Source organism: Pterocles gutturalis, unplaced genomic scaffold (assembly GCF_000699245.1).
Source record: "Pterocles gutturalis isolate BGI_N339 unplaced genomic scaffold, ASM69924v1 scaffold29551, whole genome shotgun sequence".
Classification (NCBI taxonomy): domain Eukaryota; kingdom Metazoa; phylum Chordata; class Aves; order Pterocliformes; family Pteroclidae; genus Pterocles; species Pterocles gutturalis.
Window position 1 is genome coordinate 123,632 of NW_010104369.1, and position 17,357 is coordinate 140,988.

Sequence of the window (17,357 nt, forward strand, 5' to 3'; positions counted from 1 at the left end):
GATGTCGCTCAGCTTTCCTGTTCTGCAGCAAAGCTCAAACCCCCCCTGCTCCAGTAAACTCCCACCAGCGGCAGTGAGAGGTGGGGCAGGGGCGGTGGGGCCCCTCCGGGCCTCCTCCAGCCCTGGGGCTGCCGCCTGGGCCCACCAGCTGCTTCCCAACCGAGCAGTTTAGAGCAAGGGGAAGAAAGTGCTCCCATCCCCAGCCGGGAGTGAGCTCACTGCCCGGGGCTGCGGGAAGGGCAGTGGGTGAGCCCATGGGCACAGGGACGCAACCTGCCAGTGTGGGAGGGAGAGGGAGCCGGCTATGGAGTGTACAGCCCTGCGAGAGCCCGAGTGCAGCAGAGGAAGCCGGGCTGTGGGAGAGCGACAGGGCTTTTGTCACCTCCTCGAATGCCATCCCCGACCGCCACGGCTCAGGACACTGGCTGCTATTTGTGTTTATAACATTGACCTCAACAATCACGACGTGGCAGATAGTCACGACGTACAGTCTCTGAAAGATTTTAAGATAACTATATATAACAAAATCTAACCAAAAGCAAACACACAGTTCACCCCCCACTGCCGTTGCCTGACCTGGCCAAGCAGAATCCTGCGGAGACTCCGGGGTGCTTCCTCTCCTGCGTTGCTCCACTCACACAGCACTGTCACTTTTCCATACCTACTTTTCTATCGGCTTTTACCCCAAAAAATGGGGGGGAAATCCAGTCCCGTTGGGGGAGAAATCCAGTCCCTTTGTTCACAGTAGTCCTTGATTACCCTCATCTGCTGCTCAAAGTCCGCCCTCAGATGATCTGCTGCTTAATTATCTTTATTCTGGACTTCAGGTTACAAAATACTTTCAAACAACAGCAAACTCTTAGCCTGAGGCAGTGGTTAGCAGTCTTTGTGCAGCTTGGCTCTACTTGAGAAAATAAACATTTTGCATCTTACTTTGCATGTTTATTTCTCAGCTTTTAGGCTATGCCCAGCCTCCAGCCGGCTACAATGTTGTTCTTGCCCTAACAAAGCCAGAGCTGTTTCCTAGCGGAGGTTATGAGCTTGGGCTTCACACTTCACCTACAAGACGCTTCACCTACAAGATGCTTCACCGTGTTCCTGGGAGACATAAAATCAAGCCTACAAGTGAAAAAGCCAAGTGACTATGGAGCATCCAGCTAATGACCTTCTTCTACAAGCTCTGTTTCACCACCTTGTGGGCCTTGAGATTTAATTGCAGGATATGTTATTTAATTTGGAAATAATTAAAAGCCAAGAGCACAGTTTATGCCCTTGTGACTATAAGGAACTTTACTCCAGAAGTGGTTTACACTAAGCACGTGAGGGCAGTTTTAATGTAAGGCTCTGTTTTTCTGATTAGGCTAGTAATGAAGACATGCATAAAGCGAAATTCGATCGTTCAGGACTTTTCTTTCAAAATACTTGCACAAATGAAGTGTTAACCTGGCACGCATTTTTTTTTTAAATATGCAGTCTAACATTGAAATCATTCTAGAAAACAAATAAACAAAACAAAATCCTCCGGAATTTTTACAGCCCAGGTGCTGCAGGAACTTAAAAAGCTGTAGAACCATTTTTTTTGAGGAATGGAAGTATGAGTACCCTCAGATTTGCACAAAATTAAAATTTGGACCCCATTTTTGATTTGGGAAACATTTTCAGTTATTCCTAAAAGTGTGACTTGTCCCTGTCTCCACACTCTTACAGTAGGTAGCTGCACTGACCTCTTTATTTCACTAACTAAACTAGCTAGAGAGGCTTTGCAGTAGCCAAATCTCAGAAGAAGAAAAAAATTGTTCTCTGTCATCCAGTGAGCACCAGTGATTCTAGCTGCATCCAAGGCTTTTTATCTTTTTGACCTTCAATTGTATGCTAAATTTGCAATTATGACATTTGACCCCAAAAATAGCCAACAGGCTTAATTATTTTTTTTAATTTTTTTTTTAGTATTATCTTCACATTAAGTCTCAAGAGCTTCTTCTCCACAGGTGTCCCCCTCCCTTTGTCAGTTTATCACCTAACACCAGTTCAGCTGAAATTGTGAATGAAATATTTGATCTAGAGTAAGTGCAAAATTAAATTAGTGTTTTAACCAAGTGTGACTGTACATATTGTTCACATGGCTCTGTAAGTATTTTCAATTATGTTTTGTAAGGAGAGGTTAGGAATATGCAGTGATAAATCTGGAGCACTGTATCTGTTGAGTGACTGTTCCTTTAATGACTTCAAGCAAAGAAAAATGAAGTTTCCTTCCTCTGTAATAAGGGAATCATGACACTTACCTGGCTTCACACACAGTTTCATAAGAATTAAATGGTATGGTTTCCTATTGAAATTTATGAATTTTATCCATGTATGGGATAGCACAAGATTTTGTGCATTGAGAAGAAAATTATCAGTTTGCAGAGTCCAACAGAGCAAAATAATTTCCACCTTGTCAACTATTAATTATTTTTTTATTTGTTGTAAAAACAGTAGGCTAAAATCCAGCAAGAAATACTAAAAACTTCACAACTGCAACATACAAAACTTCATAATGAAAGAAAAGGATCCTGAACCAACTAAAATCTACGAGGTTTGGAGGGAAAAGCATTTAAGTATTTTCCAGTTCTGAAAACAGTTCAGATGCATTCATGGAAGCAGTCCGTTTAAATAACAGTAATCATAAGAAACAGATGTGCAAGCACACAGTATTTTAAGGTCTAAGAGTAAACAGAATGTCTTTTGTATCAGAACCGTTGCAATCATTCAAATGCCAATCTCCGAACTCTTAACATTGAAATCTCAGATTAATATATCTGGAGCAACAAGGACACCTTGAGGCCAATTAGAAAAATGCAATAATTTCTATTCCCCATTGATGCGGGAGGACTTGCAGATTCTCCATAAATCTGAATTCCCTGGAATTGCTACATGATGTAAATGATAAGCTCTTAAAAGTGTTTGGCAAAGTCCCACAAGTTCCAGAGAGTTTTATTAAAGCAGTGCTTGCTCAGCACTCCTGAAATGCTAGAATATACACTCGCCAAATAGGTTAATTTACTGGCCAATAGTTTTGATGACAGACCTGTTTTTGCAACGCACTAATCTTGTTCTGCGTTGCTTTTCTCATTTGTTACAGATGTAAACAAAAAAAAAATTCCTCCCCACTGCTCAGCATAGTATTACACTGTACATATTTTTAAAAGAAAAAAAATACATTAAAATAGGGAAAAGTTTTCTGAAGAAGTATTAGACGCAAATCTACATAAAATTCAAACTTTCACAGTTCTTTGTCTCTCTCTGCAAGTTTCAAGTATTCCTTTAAATTTATACCTTTTGAAAACTGATATAACCGTAAACTTTTTCCAAAAATAAAGGTGGGAAGAAACCTTACACTTATCTTGTTTAAGATTTTTTTGCACATGAAAAAGCACTTTTGTTTTAGTATAGCCTCTAAGTTAGCACTGGAGTTGTGGGGCCGTTTGTAGAGCTTTCTGTTCCCTTAGTGCTCTCTGCAGCCTTAGAATCACCACACACTTCAGAAGGCTCGTTTTCCTCTGGCGTTGATGGGGTAAGATCAATAGTGATCAAATCCATTTCCTGATCTTTTTTTTCTACCTCACTGCAAAACTCAACTTTATCTTCCTGCTGGTTGTTCTTCTTTATTTGTCCATTCTGTGCAGGGTAGGTACTGGCAATGGTGTCATACAGAAATTGGTATTGTTCCTTAAATATAAAGAGAAGACGTTAGTATGAATTGAATGCTCAGAGCCCAAGAATAAACCCATTCTTCCTCTAATTTCTTAAATTTCAGAAATGTAACATGTAATTGAACATGCAAGACTTCATATGGCTTCATATATGGCATACGGAGTGCTGCTTCTATGGTTTATTCTGACTCCATGTGTCCGTAATGTCTCTGTAACTGCCTGCATCAAACATTCCAAGTTGAGTCACTCGGTACTCTGTTGGTTCACAAAGTACCAAAAATAGGGGTTTTAGAGTACCTAAGCCGTAAACAACATGTATTTTAAGGAATCTAGGAAAGTCATTTGATAACCTGCCCCACATCTATGACACCTAGGTGTGGTTTGTTTGTATGCCACAGAGACACAATGCCTCTGGAGTGATTGAAACAACACAAGTCGATAGCTGCTAGGCTGTGAAATGGATTTAGCCTCCTAACTGCAGAAGTGAAGGGACACCGTGCATGTGCATCCCTGAAGCAGCTGCAGAAACATCAATTTATGCAACTTATAATTTTATAACATGCACCCTTCCACGACAGTGTTCTAGAATTGCAGCTCTGGACATCTCACAGACTCCTTCATTCTTATCAGTGACCGCCAATTCCCAAGTAGTGGTGAGCGGCTGTGAATGTCCTGATGGGAATTAGTGTTCCCTATGCAGAAATGATTGCATCAGGTTACAAGGATATTAGTGGCCATAAGTAATCTCATAATTTTTTCTGGTAATTCATGAGATTTACTTACAAAGGTGGAGACCACTCCCAGCCTGGTGCGACGAAGAGCTTTTACTACTTGGAAAACATCTATTACTTCTTCTATTTCTGCACTTTCCAAGAGGGTCATTAAAGCACAAAATACACCAGTCTGCTGTGATCCATCACTAGAAGATCATATAAAATGTACATGTAAATTTAAAATGTAAAATCAGCAAGTCCTCTGACTAAATGTTAGATTTATTTCAAAGTCTACATAATGAATTACATTTCCGTAACATTTTTTACGGGACTGAAACTGTTACAATTGAGAATATGTAGGACATAGTTTGTAGGACACACACAAGTCATAGTTTATCTAGAGAATACCTGGATCTCATGTGGCTACTTAAGGGGTAAGAGATAAATCAGAAGTTTCAAGATTTACAGTCTCAGGAATTGTTAGCAGGGCTGCCCTCTGCTTTAGATGGTATGCAAGGCTATTCCTGAAACTGGTTCTAAAAAATTGGTCTTATGTATCAGAGCAAGAGATGAACCTAAAAGCTCTGCTGGATCCTCATCAGCAGTATGCTACAAGGGCACTTTGACCTGGCATTTCTTCTCAAAATATGTGTACCAGGCAAGAGCAGCTAGCTCTGACTACCTACTCCATGCCCATGCTTGCTGAAGAGAAGCATACTCGCTTTTCTACAACAATCTAAATCTACTACTAATCTTTCTACTACAATCAAAAAGGTCAAGCTTGAGCAATTCAAGGAATCTTCTAGAGAGAGCTGAGTCTCCAGACACACGGAAAGGCTTGTGGGAAAAGGTAGGCATCCCAAAATTGTGGTTGCTATGTACATCCAGAACTTAGAGCTAGGTTAAGGTATGTGCTGAATTCAGACTCACCGGCAGTGGACAACGAGCGGGATACTCCGGGTACTCCTGTTGTCCTCAGTGACTGGTCTGGCTGGGACTTTTTGTTTAAGGTTGAGAATCATGCTGACTAAATCTTTGGGGTTTTCTGGAACATCCAAGCCACTCCATTTGTGATACTGATACTGATACACCTTCTGCGTTTCTTTTGTCTGAAAAACAGCAGCAGAGACGTAGTCAATGTTCAGGTTAAAATAAAGATTCACATAGTACATTTATTGCAACTGATTTACAAGAAAAAAAAATATCCCTGAGGAACTGCATGGTGATGCTAGTTCTACTTCGTGGATACGACGTAGGTAGATGAGCTGATTTTGTCTGGTACATGTGATGGACCCCTGCTTTCCTGGAGGTGCCTGAACACCTGCCTGCTGATGGAATTCCTTGGTTTGCTTTGTTTGCATGCACAGTTTTTGCTTTACCCGTTAAACTTTTTTTATCTTGACCCACGAGTTTTCTCATTTCTACCCTTCTGATCCTCTCCCCCATCCCACCGGGAGGCGGGGGGGGGGGGGGGGGGGGGGGGGTGAGCGAGTGGCTGTGTGGTGCTCAGGGACAGCTGGGGCTAAACCACTCGAGCAGACATCCAAGCTTTGCTCAAAGTACAAAAGACAGCTGACCTCCTGAGATGCCACTACCACCATCTCAGCAATTCACTAAATGGGAAATCTGAGCTAATTTATAGCACTTATCACGACTGGCTGGTGGTCTGGAAGAGAAAAATATTTCCATTTCTTAGAGCAGGAGGTAAGTGCAGTGGGACTGCCCCTTCTCTTCCTTTTGCCTAAGTTTATAACAGGGAAACAAATTTAAAACTTCCTTTGGGAATTTGCAAAGAAGCTTTTACCTTCAGGTGTGTAACATCAAATGCACGTATGGTATAGCTAGGACAACAATTGACATCTGTTATTTGTACTTCCGTGCCATCATATGTTTGTTTTCCTTCTCCCCAGTACTGTGCACACAGTTCCTATAATGGATAAAAGTACGAGTCAGTGCTTACCATTCAAACATCCTTATATTTTGTCTTCCACATGCACTTACAGAAGGAGTGTCATTGTATTTTAAAACATAGTAAATGTGTATGTTTGGTGGCCCTGCCAGGCAGGGGGGTTGGAACTACATGATCCTTGAGGTCCCTTCCAACCCTGGTCATTCTATGATTCTATGATTCTATAGCATCATACACTCTTCCCCTCAAAAATTCATTAGAAAGTAAATTAAGAAGGTAAATAATAGAACAAATTAAATTGGAAATCCAAATTCCTTATCCTATGAAACATGCTTAACCGGAGGAAGGGAATGAGGAAGTGCAGTGCAGTGTTTTCTTTGCATATAGAAGACCCCTAATATGTCAGTGTGAAGAGATGCCCTCACCTGATCACCTTCTTTCAGCTCTGTCAGCATAACAATGACTTTGACTTTTCTTTGGAAGACCATTTGCCAGAAGTCAGAGATAGTTTCCTGCAGTGGTCCCTGTGTTGCAATCATGGCTTTAGGACCCCAGTAACCCTATAAAAGAATTTTTTTTTTTCTTAAATTCATTTGAAATGTGTTTGTCAAGCAACAGAACTCATTGCCGTTTAAAGAATATCCAGTGAGATGAGATAAACTAATGAACCCTTCTGTTTACAGGGAAAATATGCCTATCACAGTAGGCAATGGACTTACAGGAATTCCACAAGACAAATGGCATTAAACTCAAACCCCTAACAACAGTATCGCTTCCAGATTGACAACAAGGCATACTCATGCTGCAGCGGGTGAGACCTCACCCTGCCATTTTCTGCAAAGCATATTTTTAAGGGCTAAAACATTTAATTCTGCACAGCAGTTTAATTCAACCACTAAGACATTGAGTTTATACCACACAAAGTTGGTGCACCAGTCAGTTCACACGGAGGTACCCAAAAGTAAAAATACACTTACTCTGAATAGATATCCTAACTGTGTAGCATTTTCAAGGATTCAGGTAACCCGAATTTAACTAGTGCTGCCATTAAAATCAGTTACTTCATTAGTGACCAATAACTGTTCTTGTTCTTTTGGAGGAATATATATTACCAAAAAACTGATGGCCCCAATTTTAACTAGTAGGGTTTTGTATATGTGAATAACTATACTCACATTTCGCTATCAGGGAAAATATTTATATGGATCAAGATGTACATAGGCAGATGCCCACTAATTGAAATATATGTTATCATGAGGCCAGCCTGAAAGCCAGTGGTTTTAAACATAACAGGCACGCAGGCAAAAAAAAAAAAAAGTTTCTGTGTTCTATGTCTCACTACTTGAGATTGCACAGTTTTAAGACCATGTAAAAAAGATCCATCGTATTACTGCACTACAATGTAGAAGATTCTGATAATTAAAAGTGTAAACAGATTTTCCAATCTTTCTCCCTTATTCAGGGAAATCCTATTCTATTTGTGAGGCTAATAAGAGAATAGGAGCTCAAGCTAGAATATACTTTTAGCTGAAAGCCTGTGAAATACGAATAATGGATCCTCTAAATACATACAGTTATGAAGGAAGCATTGATGTATCTGCTTGATTCCTCACAGTCGCTGTCCTCATCCGAGGAATCATCTGAATCATGTTCACCCTCCTTACTGCATTCATCTTCATTCCTGATCGGCACTCGGTTAAAGTCGTCTGCGTGAGACAAAGTGTCACCATCATGCTACACTGCTGCTCAGGTATAAGCATTAGAGGGGGGCTGGCCCCGCAGGTGGGAAAACAGATAGAAAAGGCCAGTCCTTTCACAACAGACTGCAGAACAAAGGCCACTTTACTTGCAGCAAACTTAAACATTCCCAGCAATTTACATTTCTAAAAACTCATCTATTTTTTTTAAAACACACGACGTTTCTCATTTTACAGTGTTGAGAAAATTAATCCGTCAAATATATCTCAGGTAATTTCCTGTCCTCATTTTTTCAAAATTTTGTAGGTTTTCTTAAAGAAGATCATAGGTAAAATAAGGAAAGGTTCATGGAAAATACTTACATGGAATTATGTTTGCATTCCTATTTTTGCTTTTATTTTCCTCACGATTCCCAGTGTTCTGTGTCCGCCACCCCTTATAGGAAGGTAATCTCTAAAGAAAGAGGATGTTTGGTATTATCCTTGATTGAAATGGATCCCGGAATCATTGTGCCCTCTGGACACCCACACCCAGTCTTCATCTCCTGGTGCCTCACTTCTTACTTTAATTCTTTAAGCTTTGGTCACATCTGGACTATAGTTTAAAAATGCCTGCTATATCATGTACAATCGCTCAGGAAATCAAGCATAGAGACAAGTAATCATTCTGTTCTCCCTATGTTTGTTAAAAATATTAACACCACAAGCAGGAATAAAATTTCATTAATTTACAGCTTTTTCCACAAGGAAACTGTTTCTGTGCCAGAGAAATAAAATAGCGGAGAACTGACCTATTATATGTGGTCTCTATCTCATTACTATTGTGCGAGGCACTTTCTGATGTAAGTGGGAGGTCAGGGCACTAAAAGGCAATGCTTATTTACCTGAAACTCTGCCTCCAGCAGAGAAGGATCACTCGGAGGATCTTTTCTTTTCAGATTGTTCAGATAGGAGTGCAGTTCTGAGAGACTGACCTCTGTTTCTCCATACTGATTGTATTCCACTAGTGCTTGATGGATAAGGATGTACTGTGACTGGTGTTTCCATTTGAATAATGAAGTTAATAAAGTGTAAAAAAAAAAATTACTTTTAAAAATCATTATAAAGAACTATTACTCACATGATGTTATTAATGTTAAAAATATTATGTGTTAATGTTAAATAGGCTATAAATACAAGTATTAAAAATCAGAGTGGCTTCCAAATTAGACATTTCGGAGTACATTTAGTGTGTTGGATGCAAAGTGTTCTGCAAATAATAATACAGAAAAAAATAATTTAATGTAATTCAATAAATATGCAATTGAGATTTGAAAGATATGAAAAAATGCTCAAATTAGTTAAAAACATGCATTGCATCAGTCTATAACTTTTGTTGTACTCTCAAGTCAACTGAAAATCACACCTAGACAGAGAGTTTTCAGAATTTGAAAATTAAATTTGACTATGCAAGCTCAATTTTGCACTTGTGAATTGTATGTATGGCAAAAGACAGATTATCAAATCCAAGATGTTCTTCTTGGCTTCCTTTTTTAAAGCCTAAACTTAAAAAGTTGACATTTCTAAAACTGAAAAATTGTTTTGGAAGTTTTTCTCTCTCTTAATATTTTTCAGAGCTATATTTCCTATGAACAACTTCAATTGAACTGTAGCAGTACCCAAGACTGAGCAGCACACTTCTGAGAAATATTGACGAAGCCCTAACAAAGGAGAGTTCTAAGTGACAGGAGTTTTAGCAAGATACCTCTACTTGAACCATGAGGCACCGCTGCCGACGCAGCTTCACAACATAGCCATAAACATCCACTCTGCCTTCTGCATCCAGCCCCTCCAGCATGGCATCAATTCCTATATAAGTCCCAGTGCGCCCAACACCGGCACTGCAAAGCACAAAGGGATTTGGTTATGAAGAGGAAATGTCATCTCCCAGTTCCACTCTGAGTGAGGAGCAGTCAGTGAGAGCAAAAGTGAAAATGTGCAACAACAGGATGTGAAGCAACTGAAAACAGTTCTTGCTGTAAATTCATTAGCAACACAAACAATGATGAGTTTGTATTTTAAATATCTTTTAATGAAAATAAGACCAATATTGCCAAATGTGGTGCTTATAGCCAGACGAGCGTGACATTTGTCCAGCTGCTTTCCAAAAGTCCAAAAGTCTGTGTATCCTCAGATTTTATCATCCTGAATATCCTCCAGATCCTTCAGGAAACAGCCCTTTTTATGCATCTTTGTCTGCCTCACTCTCAAGTAATCAAGTCACAAAATTTGGCATCTGCCAAATACCTTTGACAGCTCCCTTTTCTGAATAGCTTCACTTCATGTTCGTTTAACATTAACATAATTTTTTTTAAAAAAACATGTATTTACCTGCAATGAACCACTATTGGGCCACTAAAAAAGTTGCTGAGAGCATTAACTCTGCGTCGGAGTTTGAGAAGGAGATGTGGATCCTCAGGGACTCCATGGTCTGGCCAGCTTGTGAACTGAATATGAGTGACGTCTCTTCCAGCTGTCCTTTCTCTTCCCTAGACAAAGTGAAGTGTGGGGTTTTTATATGTATATATACACAAAGCCAAAATCAAGTGCAGATATAAAAAGTAGAAGAAAAATAAGGGCAACAGTCATCAAATGTTGAAACAGAAATTTCAAAGTGTGCATTGTCATTCCAATGGTCTCTCAAGGTATGATATTTTTCATGTTCAATTTTAATTAAAGAATATCCTTGAATCAGGAATACACAATGACTCCAACAGAGGGCAAGCAGGAGGTCCAAAGTGTTGCTAAAAATACTTTTTTCTCAGGTTAGCCTATGATCCAGAGTGTAATAGGTCTCCCCACTCTATTAATAAAGAACTTGACCAGTGTAGAGCTCTTTTTACTTTGAGGGGTAGAGGTTGGTAATTTTCTTATGTCTCCTAGGAGTAGCCTGCTGAGGGTACAACAGATTTGGAAAAAACAAACAAACAAACCAAAACCAAACCAAACCAAACCAAAAAAAAAAAAAAAAACCCCACCAAAACTAAAATGTAACTCGGTTTTCTACCACTTAGAAGTAGATACAAAAAAACCTACGATTTTTTTATGAGAGTGACCCTCTTAAGTCACTTGATTAAAGCTTAAAGCACATCAAGTCTTGAGTCTTACTTTCATATGTTGCTGCTAGATTAAAAGAGAGGACATTCATTTTGATAATCATGATTATAAAACAAAATGAGGAAGACATGTCAATAGCATTCTTTTACTGGCCAAGGTTTAGTATGGCTGTATGGGCATTTCCTTGGTAATTAACCCCCAAATTCTCACTCAAAGTTGAATTATTCAGTTGTGGCACAGATATTCACGCAGTTATTTGTTAATGTTTCAGTAATTATACATCACTATTTCACCAGAACGGCAGAAGTTTCCACTTTCTCGCCAGGGACCACTCTTAAATTCCACAACCAATATCAGTTTTATCTGTACTAACATGATGTCAGCTGAACAGAGAGCAGACAGCTCTAAAGAGATCAGTTCTCAACCTGCAGCACTCTTATCATTTCTAAGGTCAGACTGTTCTTGTCACAGAGCAATGTTCATAGTTAATTATTAACGTCCTGATCTTCTCACTGTCTTCACACTAAGTTACAACTTTCTTTTAATCAGACTACTTCCTGAGTAACTTTAATGCAACAAGAGATAGCAGAATAGGAATTTCCAGCTGTAATCATGACACAAGATGGGTGGAGTCTGTTGCCTGACTCTTTTGCTGAAGGTCTGTCCATAGATTCACTCTTTGAGTCTTAATGCGTTTAGGTATGACTTACGCTCCATTTACCCTCACTGAAATATTTTCACAGGGGAACATTTAGCCTTAGATGGCAAATTTTGTTCTCAGTTATGCACAGAGCAACTAGTATGTTTTCAGCTGTATAAAAGAGAGCAATTAACCAGCCTTAATGATTCTACACGTAGCCAAATAGTAATTTTAAATCTCTTATGTTTATAAATGCACTTGAGTTTACCAGAATTTGTAACTGCCCCACTGCACAATTATCACAAGGGTAGATAATGGTGCTCTACAAGTCAAATTGATTTTACTTGCAGAAGGTTATGCTGAGATACACACAAACCAGTAAAATTTTTGTGTTAAAGAACAAGATAAATATCTAAGGAAACCACAGTGTATTAAGTTTTCCATACTCAACAGTATATTAAGAGTTTCGTCTTCAGTGTAGATTCCAGAGTACTAAGGAAAGTAGATTTTTAAATTGGGAAATGTATGTCTAATTCATATTTCTTCTAAGGAATGACATCACCATCTAAGAAGTTTTCTCTTAAACTATACGTTGCTTAGGGAGAAACAGCAGAGCATCTTCCATTGACAGATGAATTTTCTCCTCTTAAAAGGATCTCTACAAATAGACACTCCAGTCAGTCTTAGACTTTTGAACCAACTTACATTTGTGATGTGTAGTTTCTGAATGACATAGTCTGGACACGTTTTACTTTCATTGATCTTCACAACGATGTCCCCATATGTTGCAGAGCCATTCTCCATTGACGGCCAGTACTGGGCACATTTGTTCTACGAAGATATGAAGTTAGGTGAGCAGCATGACAGAAAAGTGGCAGAGAGCTGAGAGATAGCTGGCAGAAAGTCTGATTTAAAATAGATGGCAACTCAGTAGAGTTTTTCCAACTTCTCACAGGTCTTGTCCTCTCCTGAAAAGGCTGTCTCTGCTTAGGATGTCAGTGCTAAATAATTCCAAATATCCAATAATTCAGGTCTCTGACCTGAAGTTTATGCCCATGAAATCTAACTTGGAACACAAAGTGGGGAAAAAAATCTTGTATACTCGTTGAAAAAGTGCTGAGCTACTGCCTGAAGGCTGTAGAAAAGTTTGCAGCTACTTGTACAGCTTCTTTTTCAGCCTTCAGTGAGGGACGTTCCTCCTGCCTGCCTATAATATCAACTTGGAGATGTGGTAAATCTCCATGCTGCGAACCTTTTCATCCTTAAAAGCAGTTAAAACAGCAGTTCCCCCTCTTCCTGCTGTACCTGGAACAAGGAACAAAAGCAAGCCAGAAGCACCCAATCTTCCAATTAAAGGAAGGGCAAAGATAATGGATGGAAAAACATTCTGTCTAGGATTTACTGAGGGCATTGCCAGGGTATCAGAAGATAATAGACAGGAGAAAAATACAAACCATACATTTTATGACTGGTCTGTGAGGAGTTGGAGTTCTACCTTGAGCCCTTTTCTGGATTTATTAGCTGCAATTTGAGAGCTCACCCTCTGCTACTTACAGCTGTGACTAAAGGGACATTTTCTGATAAGACTGATAATTCCATAAGGCAACACTGGTTTTGCATGCTTTCCAAAATAGGTTCTGCCACAACAAGAGAACAGCAAAGAATGAAAAGCAAGTACTAGGAAGAACATGTAATTCAGCACAGCACAACAACATATTCTGTTTTCAGACAAAAGAAGGATGGAAAGATGGATGGATGGATGGAAGGATGGAAGGATATTTCTCACTCTTTTTCCTTCTTCACAGCGAGTCACCATGACAATAATTGTTGCCTTCTGTTCCCAGATCATTCTCCAGAAATCATCCGTGGTTTCATCCTTAGGGCCTAGCAGGATATTTTAAGGGAGTTTTTAAAAGAGTTCAGCTACATGAAAACACACTTGTCTTCCTGACATGCTTAGCCACGCAGTCTAAAAAGCTAAGCAGACATCATGGAAATAACAGTCACAAATTTGATTTCATTGTGACTGCTGCCATTAGGCTACAACATTTTAAAAGTCTCTTCTATATCTTTAGTGCATAGCTGCGAAATCTGCAAACTTTTGGTGTAACATTATACATGATAAGAAATCTGCCTTTGAAGTACAATTCATTCATCTTCACCAAATTCCCTAAACAAAAACTCATTGGCAACATTTTCATATTAAATTTCAAAATTACAGATTTTCAATTTTTCTTTAAATTTATTAATACTTTTTTACTACTCTCTAACAAAAAAAAAAAGGGTGAATAAAGCACATTCTTTTAAGGTGAAAAATTACCTTGTGCAGCAATGTATTTTCTTGGTTCTTTGAAGCCCTATAAAAAGTACAACATTATCAACTTTTAGAAAGGAAGCATGAACAATTTAAAAGATTTGTAACTTTAAAAATAAATTCCATATGCAAGGGTCCAATAATAACAAATACATTACAAAGATGGAAAGAACTGAAACAGAAATCCTCGAAGGTGTGTGATGCATGAAGTGTACAGACTACAGAATTTCTCCAATAGTGCCCAAGACTTTTTTTAAGTAGAAGTCACTCACATCAATATAACTTGCGTTGATATAGTCTGATCCTGGGTCTCCTGAGATCTCTGAGAGCTCAACACGGTTATGATCATCTGTTTAAATTATTAAAAAAAAATTATATTATCTCAAGGCACTGAGAAGACAAATATTTAAAAAACATGCAAAAATTGTAACAAATACTCACATGGAAGGATATCAATGTAACGGTTTTTGTTCTGATTATGGCTTTTTTTGGCCTCCTTTATTGAAAATTTAGTGAAAACTCTAGGAATACTCTGTAAAATACAATGTTTCTTTTATTAGGTAAACATATATTTAAAATAGCTTCTACTTACAGTCAAATGCATATAGAAAAAATTTGGTACTACTGAGTCTGGAAGATAACATTCTGTTTCACATGGTACTACTTTGTGTATTGCTTATATCTAAAATAAACCACTTTCTTTTCCCTTAATATAAATAATATATATCTCCACAACTATATATTATTTATATCCCCATGGCCATGAAAAGAGAGTATTAAAAATATGCATGAATACGTATTTTAGAATGAGAAATATTTATATAAACTGCGCATTTAATGCTTTTGCTGAAAAACACCTTCAGAAAAAAAAAAGTAACATCACCTTACAATGAGGGAACTTGGTAGCAAAATTATCTGAAGCCTATTTGACTGTAGATGAGAATTCACTCGATTTTCTAGATTCTTATTTTTAAAATTTATTTATAACCAGTGCATATACTTCAAACATGCTCTTGAACAGAATTCTTCCAACCACCTGGCTCCAAATCTGTGGTATATTTTGAGCCAATGACAAACCTGAAATTCATCCAAGAAAAGTCTTCCTTCATCAGCAATCTTCCTCTTGTACGTGTCCAGCAATTGCTCCGAAGGTATTGGCTCTATGTTCAGAAGTTGCCTCTCATCATCTTTAACTGTGTAAATATGTTGAACTTTTCTCATTAGTGACTTTGAAAACTGAAATTACATTTCAGTAAATGTGATTCTCAATTTGTCAGATAAATTAACGAAAGGATAAACCTCTGTATTTTAACTAAGCATGTTTATTTAAAAAAAAAAAAAAGAAAAGAAAGAAAGAAAAAAAAGGTGTTTCTCAAGCTGTCTATGAGCAAACAGGCCCTGGGAATAATGGAACTTGTTCAGCTCGACTGCCTACTGGAGACACCTCAGGAGGAGGCCACGTGGGCACGGGGACATTGTGTTAACTGCTTTTGTACACAGTGGCTATTGTCACATTCAGGTCACAGCAACAGCCCCAACACCCGCAACAGTTACATGGCCTCGCCCTCTACTTCAATTCTGATCATTTATCATCAGTGGTAGAGTAGATTACTATGCCAACAACCCATAAATGTAACAACATGTATTCTCTACTTTTCCAAATTTTCTGCAATTTCTTCTCTGAGTTGCAATAATCTGTAATATCATCCTTAATGATAAACAAATGATTGAACAAGTTTTAACATCTCTAATTAGACATTTACTCATTTTTCTTTTGCGTTGCAAAGATTTTCTTTAACAACCATGTGTCTAAACAAATGGATTTGAATATCAACACAGTATCACTTCCCACTTAATGTAGTTAATTTCTGTGGGCTTGAATGACATAAATTATTTTTTTTTCTTGAAGCCTTCTTGTATAGACTGATTCTGTCTTTCTTCATAGGCTTTGAAATCCAGTGCAAAAAGTTGCACATAATATTCGTTTTCAGTCTTTGGGACTGAAAGCTTTCAAAATTATGTAGTAAAAAATGACTGGCCTATGTTTAAAGTCTTTCTTTGAAAAAGGTGCACAGGGAAGGGAAATTCTGGTTGAAGCTGTATTTGGTTCTGGACTTACTCTCAGGGTTAAACATATCACAGCCATTGTCTGTGATAACAAAATTGGGTTTGTAATTGCATAATAAATAATCATTTTTCAAACACTGATAAGCTTTCAGTTCATTTAAGGATACATGCTTCTGCTATGTATTTGCTGAAGTATTATTTTTTAACCAAATGAGGTGTTATCATGTTGATATCTGTAATCTATGTATACAACCTAGAAGGTAAACAATCCAAAGGTGGCAGCAAGACATGACTAATTTTATTTCCACTTGCTAAATATATAAAGATACTCACCTGGAACAAGGTTCACACCTTCAGAAGAATTGCTGTAAGAAGCAAAAGCATCTGTAAAAGCTTTGACTAGTAAGACATAAATTGATAATGAGTTAAATAAAAGCAGTTTTGTCCGTGAACACCAAGGCTGCTCCTGACCAGCAGACCGCATTACAAGTTCTCCATGAAACAAGAGTGCTACAGCTGGGACTTCCAGGCCCTACACAGAGGGGGCTGGGATCCTTGTCCTCCTACTCTGAGCACTATTGAGGGGGAGAAACAAAAGAACCACATCAAACAGCTTTACCACTTGCCTAATTTTGTCCACATCATCTGCAGCCAACATGTCTTTAATTTCTTCACTGGACAAACTGCTCACACCATCTTTATTTCTCTTGCTAAATAAGTGACAAAAAACTAACACATACAGAAAATAGAATGAAATTAGGTTTAAATGCTAAGTAGCGAAGAACAAATCAATCCCTGGAGCTGTACAAGCAAAAATTTGTTTTGCTTCCCTAAGCATAAAAGTTGGCATCTGAGTGACCTAATGAACGTTTGTAAATATGTAAAGGGTGAGTGTCAGGAGGATGGAGCCAGGCTCTTCCCTGTGACATCCAGTGACAGGACAAGGGGCAATGGGTTCAAGCTGGAACATAGGAGGTTCCACTTGAATATGAGAAAAAACGTCTTTACGGTGAGGGTGACAGAGCACTGGAACAGGCTGCCCAGAGAGGGTGTGGAGTCTCCTTCTCTGGAGACATTCAAAGCCCGCCTGGATGCGTTCCTGTGGGATCTGATCTGGGTGTTCCTGCTCCGGCAGGGGGATTGGACTGGATGAGCTTTCCAGGTCCCTTCCCATCTCTAACATTCTGGGATTCTGTGATTCTGTGAGCAAGAGCAGCTCCCTGTCCCCC

General features: G+C 38.6%; 1 protein-coding gene across 1 annotated transcript in view; it reads right to left on the reverse strand.

The window, feature by feature from the left end:
• Nucleotides 1–3,435: 3,435 nt before the first annotated feature.
• Nucleotides 3,436–17,357, reverse strand: part of PTPRC (protein tyrosine phosphatase, receptor type, C) — a gene marked incomplete at its 5' end in the record, with an annotated part of 21,150 nt that continues 7,228 nt past the window's right edge. The window contains 17 exons of the mRNA XM_010087034.1: nucleotides 3,436–3,708; nucleotides 4,476–4,611; nucleotides 5,336–5,514; nucleotides 6,210–6,332; nucleotides 6,740–6,874; nucleotides 7,887–8,020; nucleotides 8,375–8,465; nucleotides 8,896–9,045; nucleotides 9,756–9,891; nucleotides 10,382–10,539; nucleotides 12,453–12,578; nucleotides 13,534–13,631; nucleotides 14,068–14,104; nucleotides 14,334–14,410; nucleotides 14,503–14,593; nucleotides 15,139–15,254; nucleotides 16,462–16,493. Of these exons, the coding sequence (XP_010085336.1) occupies nucleotides 3,436–3,708; nucleotides 4,476–4,611; nucleotides 5,336–5,514; nucleotides 6,210–6,332; nucleotides 6,740–6,874; nucleotides 7,887–8,020; nucleotides 8,375–8,465; nucleotides 8,896–9,045; nucleotides 9,756–9,891; nucleotides 10,382–10,539; nucleotides 12,453–12,578; nucleotides 13,534–13,631; nucleotides 14,068–14,104; nucleotides 14,334–14,410; nucleotides 14,503–14,593; nucleotides 15,139–15,254; nucleotides 16,462–16,493 (2,092 nt within the window). The remainder of the gene's footprint in view (nucleotides 3,709–4,475; nucleotides 4,612–5,335; nucleotides 5,515–6,209; nucleotides 6,333–6,739; nucleotides 6,875–7,886; nucleotides 8,021–8,374; nucleotides 8,466–8,895; nucleotides 9,046–9,755; nucleotides 9,892–10,381; nucleotides 10,540–12,452; nucleotides 12,579–13,533; nucleotides 13,632–14,067; nucleotides 14,105–14,333; nucleotides 14,411–14,502; nucleotides 14,594–15,138; nucleotides 15,255–16,461; nucleotides 16,494–17,357) is intronic.